Source organism: Astatotilapia calliptera, chromosome 12 (assembly GCF_900246225.1).
Source record: "Astatotilapia calliptera chromosome 12, fAstCal1.2, whole genome shotgun sequence".
Classification (NCBI taxonomy): domain Eukaryota; kingdom Metazoa; phylum Chordata; class Actinopteri; order Cichliformes; family Cichlidae; genus Astatotilapia; species Astatotilapia calliptera.
The window spans coordinates 26675630-26686077 of NC_039313.1; the positions used below are offsets into that span (position 1 = coordinate 26675630).

The 10448-nt window shown below is 42.2% G+C and overlaps 2 protein-coding genes across 2 annotated transcripts in view; both read right to left on the minus strand.

The window, feature by feature from the left end:
* The window catches only part of tas2r202 (taste receptor, type 2, member 202), a 32283-nt gene extending 26645 nt beyond the window's left edge, over positions 1-5638 (minus strand). The window contains exon 1 of the mRNA XM_026188032.1: positions 5370-5638. Coding sequence (XP_026043817.1) covers positions 5370-5490 — 121 coding nt within the window. The 5' untranslated portion in view covers positions 5491-5638. The remainder of the gene's footprint in view (positions 1-5369) is intronic.
* Positions 5639-6859: 1221 nt separating this feature from the next.
* On the minus strand, positions 6860-10448 carry lrrtm4l2 (leucine rich repeat transmembrane neuronal 4 like 2). Its single transcript, XM_026187616.1, has 2 exons — positions 10159-10448; positions 6860-9640 (listed from the first exon to the last, which is right to left on the minus strand). The coding sequence occupies exons 1-2, from the start codon at positions 10160-10162 to the stop codon at positions 8037-8039; spliced, it is 1608 nt and encodes a 535-aa protein (XP_026043401.1). The 5' UTR covers positions 10163-10448; the 3' UTR covers positions 6860-8036.

Here is a 10448-nt window from a genome sequence, read left to right on the forward strand (position 1 = left end):
TTCAGGCTTTAGCTCCTTTAAAACCTAATTAGTTGAGTGTATAAAGTAGTAAGGAAAGCACAAAACTCCACATAGGTTAGTGGCGGTTCAGTGGTTTAATAAGGGGACTGTATAGAAGCCTTAGCAGGTCTGGTGGGAGGGGCCTAGTACAAAAGGGGGAGGTGGGGGGAGTTATTTCTGCCTACTGCAGCTTTAAAGTTCAAGTTGTTAAAGGCAGTCAAACTTCATAAGGACAATCCGCTGCCCATTCGTTTCTATGTAACTTGTTTCTTTCCTCCCTTTAACAGCCTTCACTGTGAAGCCTCTGTAGAGATAAAGATGGGCTCGGTAGCTACTTTTTTATCTTTATTAGGATGTTTTAAAGTGTCATGGCACTGTAGTATGCCTCTGCTGCACTAATGCTGCCATCATTCATGCAGTAGCAGAGAAGCCCACAGCACTGAGCTTGAGGGTAAGAGCTAAATACGAACCTTTCCATCAAACACACAGACTAATTTAGTCGACAGGTGTATAGGTGTAGGCCGAAGGTCAGGCCTCACTTTTCCGTATCCCTGCGTCTGTATTAAGCATTCTGTGCTCTAGATTATCCTCATGAGACAATGTTCCCCACACTAAATTGTACTGTACTACAGCGCTGGGGTACAGCTTACACCGTACATATGCAGGAGGCCATAAAGCTCAGCCTAGTTCTGTCTGTAACATGCACAAACATGACTCTGATTATGTTTTTCCCCTAAAAGAGAAGACTGACGATACTGAGGTTGTGCCAACGATAAAGCAGTACTGTACGACTCTATACTTGTGAGGACTTTATCATCCATCCATCCATCTATTGTCTTGTACTTATCCAATTCAGGGTCTTGCAGGGCCTGGAGCCTATCTCAGCTGCCATAGGGTGGAGAGGAGCAGGATACCCCCTGGACAGGACTTTATCATTTAAAAAAAATATAATAAATAACGAGTTAGGCGCTGGCCTTTTTACATAGACCTGTCAGCTTAACTAGTCACTGCATTTGCTGAAAATGTGCATTTGGTATTTGGAATTCTTCAGGGACTTTGGCTAAAATTACTTCCTGCACAGAAAATATTTTTTATTAGAAGCAAAATTTTACAGCTGCCAGGCATTGTTTGCAGCTCTGCTGTCATACTCAGTATGCTGGATTCAGTGAACTTGGAAATTTGAATATGACCTGTTTTCACACAGTTTAATACCTAACCTGCTTCCACATAACCAGTCAGACTGCATTTACTTTCAGCTCCTCTCCTTTCCAGTAACAGTAGCAATGACAGTGAAGGGAAGATGGACAGGCAGGATGTGTACGTATGTCACATATTTTATTTATGATTGTCATTTTTTGTTTTTGTTTGAGTTTTGTTAAGTCAGCTTGTCTGTCAGTCACATAAGCAGCTGCCGTATCACCACGGTCTTGAAAAGGAGGGTTTGAATCATGCGTACGGTGTGTGTGTGTGTGTGTGTGTGTGTGTGTGTGTGTGTGTGTGTGTGTGTGTGTGTGTGTGTGTGTGTGTGTGCTCTCATGCAAGGCTACCTGAAAGTGAAAATTTCTTTCACAATTCTAAGTGACATTTTTTTAGCCCCAAAATGAATCCTCTGTGGCCACTGCTTCTTTATTAGAGTTTCCATGGTGATGTTGGATTTCTCAGGGAACAATAATATGACTAGGCCCGGCGCTTATAAATCTTATACATTTAATTGTTGTTGGCTTTTGGTTGATTTCCCCCGGTGTGGGAGGAAGAACTGGTGGAGAATCAGGGGAAATAAATCAGTGAAACAATGAGGTGACACCTCAAAAGAATGCGCTATATTACTGTTACATCATACAGTCTGTATGTACAGCATGTTAGATACAAAATAATTGAATCTGAGTTCTAAGTATGTGGCAACAAGATGTATAAATACTGCTTCAGACTCTAAATGAAGCAGACGTGTTGTCAAAGGGAAGTGGAAATGCAGCTATAAAGGTCAGGCTGTTAATTGGGTTTCTGCCTGAAATTATTTCCTAATGTTATGTAAACTAAAGCTGCTCTGGGATCACTTTCCATGGATAAGAAAGTAACTCGTAAAACGTAGTATACTATACTCCGTGCCTGGAACAACATTTTCACTTCAAGCGTCTCTAATATCAAAACTCACTGCTGGAAAGATTTTACTGTACTGACTAACTGTTTAGTATACATGGGAATGATTAGGAGCACAGATCAGTGCTCATATACAAGTACACTTACCAGTCACTTTATTAGGTACCCTTTGCTAGTACTGGGTTAATTCTTTATACTCCGGTCGGATGTAATGTTTAAACAATGCCCAGTTGGGTCAAAGAGGCTTCCAGGAAAAAATCCCCCAGCAGCCCGAGCTGTTGATACGAGGCAGGATGGAACTATTTTTTCAGGTCGTTTACACCAAATTGTTAGCTCACAATCTGAATGTAACGTCAGAAATCAAGACCCCACCATCGCATCAGGGAACATTTTTCCAGTCTTCTTTCATCTGATTTTGTTGAGCTGCTTGCAGCGTGGTCTTCTGCTACTGCTTCTTTAGACCTGGTTGTAACAAATAGCGGTCTGACTTACTGTCGCCTTCCTATCAGCTTAAAGCAGTCTGCCCATTCTTCTCTGAACTCTAACATCAACAAGGTATTTTCCTCCAGAGAACTGCCCCTGACTGGATATTTGCTCTTTTTTTAGACCACGCTAGAGATAGTTGTGTGAGGAAATCCTGTTAGATCAGCAGTTTGTGAATTACTCAGACCAGCCCATCTACCAACAAGAACCATCCCACATTTAATGTCACTTAAATCACCTTCCTTCTCCATTCAGATGCTCGGTTTGAACTTCAGCAGGTTGTACTGACCTTGTCTACATGCCTAAATGAGTTGAGTTGCTTCCATGTGACTGACTGATGAGATATTTATAATCTGTACTTAATAAAGAGGCCGTTAGTCTACACTGTTCAGAGAAGATCACACAATGAATATATCTGTGTCTATATCTGCGAAGAAAGTTTCTACGTCCTACTGCTTCAGGACAAACGGCAGAGAAAATCAAAATTTTGTGATTTTTTTCATTAAATTTCCAGTATATGTTTAAGTTTACACTGAGTGATGAAGCGGAAAGATGAAAGTGAGGGAATAGATTATGGCAAAAAGTCATTTTCTCTGAAGTTATCTTAAAATTCTTTGCAGCAATTCGCTCAGTAATGTCATCTTGTTTGAACGAAAAACAGCGTGCCTTTACTGAACGCTGAAAGGTCTCTCTGACTATCACCACTTTCACATGATCACATAAAAAATAAAAAGCAGCAGCGAGAGAATTTTTTTTTTTGGGGGGGGGGGGGCTCAAAGCACCTACTGGGACATGTGACAAAAGCTGTTAGGCATTAGTATTGAAATGAATTTTACAGGTGACATACAGTGCACAAAAGGTGAAGTAACAAAGGAATCTAGTTGTGGCACACTAGAGACAGGGCAATTCTGTCTCCCCAGAGTGTGACAACTGCCTTTGAAGCCTTTCATACTTCAGTGACTCTATTTTGGACTGATTGTAATCATTTGAATATATTAGCGTAAAAGTCTCGACATGCTAGCTTAAAGGTCCTGAGCCTTGGTCCTAAATTGCATGTAGGAGTGGATGTGATGCTCGCTGTTTTAAAGGAGAAAGAAATAAAGGAAATTCCCTGTCTGCTGAGCACATTTGTCCAATAAAAGACTTGGATGACTCAATCATCCTTGAAGAAATCCTTTCCACTGGATGGAAGCCTGGCACAAATGCAATAGAAAACACAATATTGAATGAAAGACCCTTTTGCAATGGGACCCTACAGCTGTGGCACCCATTGACATGTTAATATTCTAAACTGCGCGCACTCAGCAGTCATTACTGCATTATCATATGAGTAGCCAATAGTTTCACCGCACTCATCCTCTGGACTTGACCTTGATTTTGAAGTCAAATACACACATTTGAAGCCTCACAGCTGCATTCAGCTGACAAAATATGTCTGCAGAAATCCTAAATGCATTTGCGGTTGTTCCCATTAGACAGTCACCACGACACACACAAATACACAAGGTGAAAGCAGAAACAGCCATGCTATTAAAGATGGTAAATATGCTTAAGGAAAAGAGAAAGAATTTATCAGTCATTTGCATATATAAATAACTTGTAGTTGTTTTTTCATGTCTTTGATTTAATTGAGAAATTCACTTGCTTGCCGAGAGGTGGATTAAAAGATGTCACTTTTTTTCTGCCTGTACCCTCAATATCAAGATCGTGCCTGTTTTTAAATACTGGAATTTCCCACCTGGGCCCAACGTAAAAACCTCCCACTGCTTTGTCAAAAGGAAAACAAAGTCGACAAACCAGCACATATTACTATCAGTACTTTCAGACACTCCTTTACTTCCTATAAGAGGTTGCCACAACAGATTTTCAATTTCAGTTCATTTCAGTTTATATAGCACAACATAATCATGACCACAGCCATCATATGGTGCTTTGTATTGTAAGGTAAAGACCCTGCAGTAATACAGAGACGACCCCCTATGAGCAAGCCCTTGGCAACAGTGGGAAGGAAAAAAATCCCTTTAACAAGAACAAACCTCTGGCAGAACCTGGCTCAGGAGGGCTGCACTGTAATTTTACACTGGATTCCCTTCCTGACACAACAACACCATTTATCTAGGCTTTGGACCAGCACTGGGAGTACACTAGCTTGTGACTTCTCTGAGACCGGGTTGGTATTTCCTTCTGGTCTCTAACCAGGGAGTTTTTATATGTTCGGCAACCTCTACACCATGTAGCTAACGGTACACAGGTTGATAATGTAGCCACGATCAGTAAAAACACACACCATGTATCTTAGATATGTACAAAACAACAACAATTAAAAACAATGAGATAAAGCCTTAACTATACGAGGTGTCAGCTAACCACCTGATCCTTCAGGAAGTTACATCAGCGATGTAACCCACTACATATGACAGTCTTAATCCTTTGGCTTGTTTAAGGATTAAACAAATGGGATGTTAACTACCGAGCTTTAGCGATGACGTTGGGTGGCGATTGTTACCTTTGGACAAACCAAGGCTAGTTTCCTCATTTTCATTCTTCATGCAAAGTTGAGCTAACTGGCTGCTGGCTGTTGCCTTATATTTACCAGAAAAACACAGGAGTGTTATCAATTTTCTCATCAAACTCTTGGCACGAATGCTAATATGCTATTGCCCAAATTTTGAGTGATTACTTTAAATTACCTCCCTCGAAAATAGAAATCAGGCAGCCAGATAAAAAGAAAATTATGTGTTTGAGGGGATAAAATACCATCACTGCTGCGTTAGGATTAGTGTGCTTACCTTTCAAATAACCAGCATACACCTTGTGCAAAGAGTTACATGCATTACCTTGGAAAAATCCCCAGTGACTGCTGTAAATCAAAACTTCATGACCACCAGGGAGGGGCGAGCAAGTGAGCATTTCTGGCCTTGTTGAGCTGAACTTCACAGAGGTATTAGATATTTAGTATGTAAAGGTTTAGCTTTTTACAGAGTTCACCAGCGAAATGTGATTCTACTTGTGCAATGTTGCTTGAAGCTGAAGCAGCGCATTCCTAGCATCTTTCATCCGCACAGATATCCTCCAATAGCGATCTGAAGGATGCAGGCCGCAGCTCTCTAATCAGTATTCCTTTCTTAGCCACACAACACCAAAACATTTCAAAACACAAGGAATTGCTTTCCATCAATCACTACACGACAAATCAAACACTAATTACAATAGCTGCGGAAATTAGATCAACAAATCGTTTGTCCTGTTCATATTATGTATTTTTTCTTTGTGCGGCCTCACATTTTTCCCACAGGCCCACAAGAAGAAATTCATCATATATGCAAGCTAGAAACCAGATTTATGGATATAAATTCTGTTGGCAGCGTGCCTCGACGCCTGCCTGGAGGATAAGGAAAGTGGATTTTGAGCGATCATAAATCCACATCTAAACAACCTTTGACCTGTCAGAAAGTTTCCACGTATAGCACACGACACATGCGAACGGGCTAATAGCAGATAATAAGAGGGATTCAAGCGTGCATTTACTTCAAAACACAACAGGTGGAAAGAAAAAAAGCAGACAGCAAAAAAAATGTGACAGCTGCGAGGGAGAGACTGTAGGATGCCGTTTTTCAGCGGAATCTCTCGCGTTGGGACGAATACCCCTTTTTATTGCTCATATATGCTAACACTAGTGCTGCCTATGTGTCTTGCTCAACGTGTGAACATTTGCATGTCTCCTGGCACAGGTTCATTTTTCTGTCAACACAGTAAACAAACCACACACACACACACACACACACACACACACACACACACACACACACACACACAAAGAGAATACGTAAGGGAGGAGATGGGGAAAAAAGCAGACCAGTGCAGCTGATAGCTTCATAATAGCATAACTGCCTTGACCTGTAACACCCACTGTCCCTCAGTGGCCTGCCTCTATTCTGTCCTTCCTTTCACTGCACCAGAGCTGTATTTTCAAACTGACAGTGAATACATGGTTATATAAAGCAGAGATTCTTAATCTCTTTCTGGTTTCAGGGACCAAAAATGTCTCTTTGTCTCAAAGAATGGCATCGCCTACTTGGGCTCCACTTAAACCAAACCTTTCCGCAGTAAAACAGAGTATAATACTCCTCTCCTCTTTTTTTTTTAAAACAAGATCAGCTATATCCCAGGGACTGACACGGTCCCCCTACCCTCTGTTTGAGGTGTTAACCCAGATACAATCAATGCTGTAGTGCCGGGAGAGGGTGTAAGAGAAGACAGCAGGAAAACGAGACACGTGGAAATATGTCAGCTCCCCCTCGCGTGCAGCTGCAAATCCAATGAGATGTGAAACATCCACATCACAATGCATGGATTTCAAGAGATTTTTTTTTCGCCATGCGCCGCGTCAGATGTCAGCGTTCTCATCACACACACATTTTCTTCTCTCTTTTTTTTCATCAGTTGTCAGTGTTTCTTTTAATTATACAGTCACATAGAATTCCTAGTATCCACATTATTACGTCTTTACACAAACAGTCCATACAATGACAGCGGTAATCAATACAAAATATGTTGAAAGTCAACATTGTTACTTCTTAACACACACACACAAGGCCTTCTGTTGGACCTGACAGATTTGTACAGCTTGGAAAACGTCAGTCCTGAGATTCAGACTCATGGGTATTTAAATACTGTTCATCTGTGTGGCTTTTCTCACAGCAAATCAAATTGCACACATATTTTTTCTCTTTTTTTCTGTAGTCAGGACGGATCCTTTTACAGGAGAAAGAAGCATCTAAAGTAAAGAGAACGGCCTCATGCATATGATCTCAGGACAAGATTGTTCTCTGTGATTGCCCCCCACCCTCGTCCATTTTTATGGTAGTGCTACTGCTATACTGTGGGGCCCAATGCAAAAATAATTTAACTGGACAAAAACTATCTGTGAGAATAAGGTGCAGTCCTATTAGTTCATCCCCATAGTACACTCATATACACACATACACTCAAAGGTACTGACATTTATCCAAAATGCTTTACAAGCTATATAATAGTAATAAATAAAAAAAAAAAAACAGTTGCAAGTAAAAAGTGGCTTTGTTGGCTCGTATGTTCTATGGCAATATACTCTGACTAAGAATAAGGTCAGTCTCTCTGTGGAGCTGACTTTCGCGTTAGCAAAGATCCAGTCTTTTTGTAAGGTCAGACACAGCTAACCCGACTGACCCTGCCACTGTTCTTGTGTCAGTCAGGGCGATAATTAACTCTCCAAATATATTTCTCCATTCCAATCTTCTTTTCTCTGCATATAATTATATTGTACTATGCCCCCCAGTATTTTATTCACTGCTGCAGAATCTATCATCTCATATTAGAGATAAAAACCACTTAATCTTTTTTTTTTGGAGGGGAAACAAAGCCTATCTACCTCTGCTTAGCAATTGCACTTTATATCTCGTGTTTTAGTGGGCAGCTCAGACCTCGCATTCTATTGATCCTGATATAGTGCACGTGCACGGCCTTGGCTCGTTCACCAAGGAGTCCATTGTCTCCGAGTTTGAGTGGTAGCTCAGATAGTACTCTTGCAACTGAGAGTTAAGGTCCTGTTCCTGCTTGCGGGCCTTTTTTCTGCGCTTATGGTTGACTGAGTGCTGCTGCAGCTGCCTCATGGTGTTGGGGTAGCGCCTCCACGAGACATAAATAACCAGCAGAATCAATGACACTGACAAGAACAGGGCTACGCTGCCCGCAATGATTTTATGGAAAGCCATATGTTCAAACTGTAGCTCAGGGATAAATGATGTAGGTGTTTCGGGGGAATTGTGAGCTGTAGAGCTCATAGTTATGGACTCTGTTGTCTCTCTGTCTGTCCTGCCAGGCTGGTCAGGTGAAGCAGTGGATGTCTGTGCAGCCAGGTCTGTAACATCAGAGGGAGACGGGGGAGCTGTGATGTTCACAATTTCAGCTGAACCCCTAATGATGAAAGTGGTCGAGAACACATTTAACATGTCTATGCATACTGAGTGGTTTCTCACTACGTCCACCACTCTTTCGCCCTGCACAGACTTGGGACTGCTGCATATCATGCTGATTTCTTTGGAGTCTTTGAAGGTTCTCAGCCATGTCATGAGAGGGCAGATGCTGGGGCTGCAGTCCCAGGCGTTACCTGCCAGGCTGATGGTGGTCAGCGAAGTCCATGCTGCCACAGCCTCCACAGGCACGCTACTCAGCTTGTTTGATTCGAGGTTCAGTATCTGTAAGTTTGGCATGCACTGGAAAACAGCGGGATCCAAGATTTGGATTTCATTCCCCGAGAGGTCCAGTTTCTGAAGTTTCTGCCAAGTCCACGGCACACCTTGATTGATGAATCGTATGCGGTTCCATTGCAAATAAAGAGCCTGGAGGTTGCTGAGGCGTGGGAAAATAAAGAAATTAATCCTGGTAAATTGATTGTGCTCTAAATGAAGTTCCCTCAACTTGAACAGCCCCAAAAACGCGGTGCGGGTGAGGCTCCGCAAGCGGTTATAACCCAGGTCGAGGAACTCCAGGCTGCGGCAATCCAAAAAAGTACGAACGAGGATCTGTTTCAGTCCATTGGACCTGAAGTGGAGATTCTGTAGCTTGCGCAGCCCGTAGAAATGTCCGGGATGGAGAGACTGCAGCTGATTATAGGATAAGTCCAGATTCCTCAGGTTTGGTATGGCACTGAATGTGTTGTTGTGCAGATGGGATATTTTGTTTGAGCTCAGGATCAGTTCTTTCAGCCTGCGCACCCCGTGGAAAGCTAAAGCATCTATGGCATTGATTGAGTTGTGGTCCAAGTAAAGCCACACAAGCTGACCAAGATGAGCGAAGTGGTACGGCAGCAGAACCTGCAGGTTGTTGTAACGCAGAGACAGACCTTGGCATCCCGTGGTGATGTTTTCTGGAACGTCGTGGAAGATGCCCGACTCACAATAAACAATCTTTCCCTCGCAGCGACAACTCACGGGGCACATCCTCTCCCCCTTGCTGAGCAGCAGCAAAACGGCTGCCTGCAGAAGAAGACATGATAACCGCCAGTCCAACATCACAGAACCTGTTGGGGGTAGAGTGGAGCACAAGCAATCAAAGAGATGACATGGTTTAAGAAAATGCCTGCTCAAGGACGCTCAAATAAGTAAAGGCAAAGAATTCATCCTTCAAACAGGAGATCATGGAGAGAGGAGCAGCTTGAGGTCTGATGTCTCAGACTCCAGACCTGCTTCATGAAGAATTGATAACAGTCTGACGTCAGCTATTTTTAAGGTATGCATATGTGATCATATTCACATAAAGAGAAAAGCAAATAACAGTAATTATTATTAGCTTTTCAAAGACCAGACACGTAAAATCCTCCTCCATCATTAGGTAATAATTAAATAAATAAATAAATAAATAAATAAATAAATAAATAAATAAATAAAAGCAAAATTCAGTTTAGGAACTAAACAGAAATAATAATAATTAATAATAATGATCTGCCATTAAAAACTGATCACTGCCGTCGTCTTGGCTACGAGGAGCCTCAGGAGGGAGAAACTGTGTCACTAAATTGTGAGGAACATAATGACTTACCCATGGTTACCGAGGGAAGGAGTAATCCTCTAGGGGGGGTTAAAAAAAAGAACGATAAGAGACGCGTTAAACTGCTCTCAGTCGCAGTTTATGCGGCTTCAGAGTTGCACATTGAGCATGACTTGAGCAGCAGAAGCAAGTTTTCCGTAGCGGTCCAAACCCCCTGATCCCTGCATGCCGCTCAGAAATAGGACGCCTTCACACCTGGGTCGTACTTGGAGTCGCCACTATAGTCCAGTCGGCTGTGTGCGCAATTACCCATTTGAGCGCCAACAGACTGATGCACAATC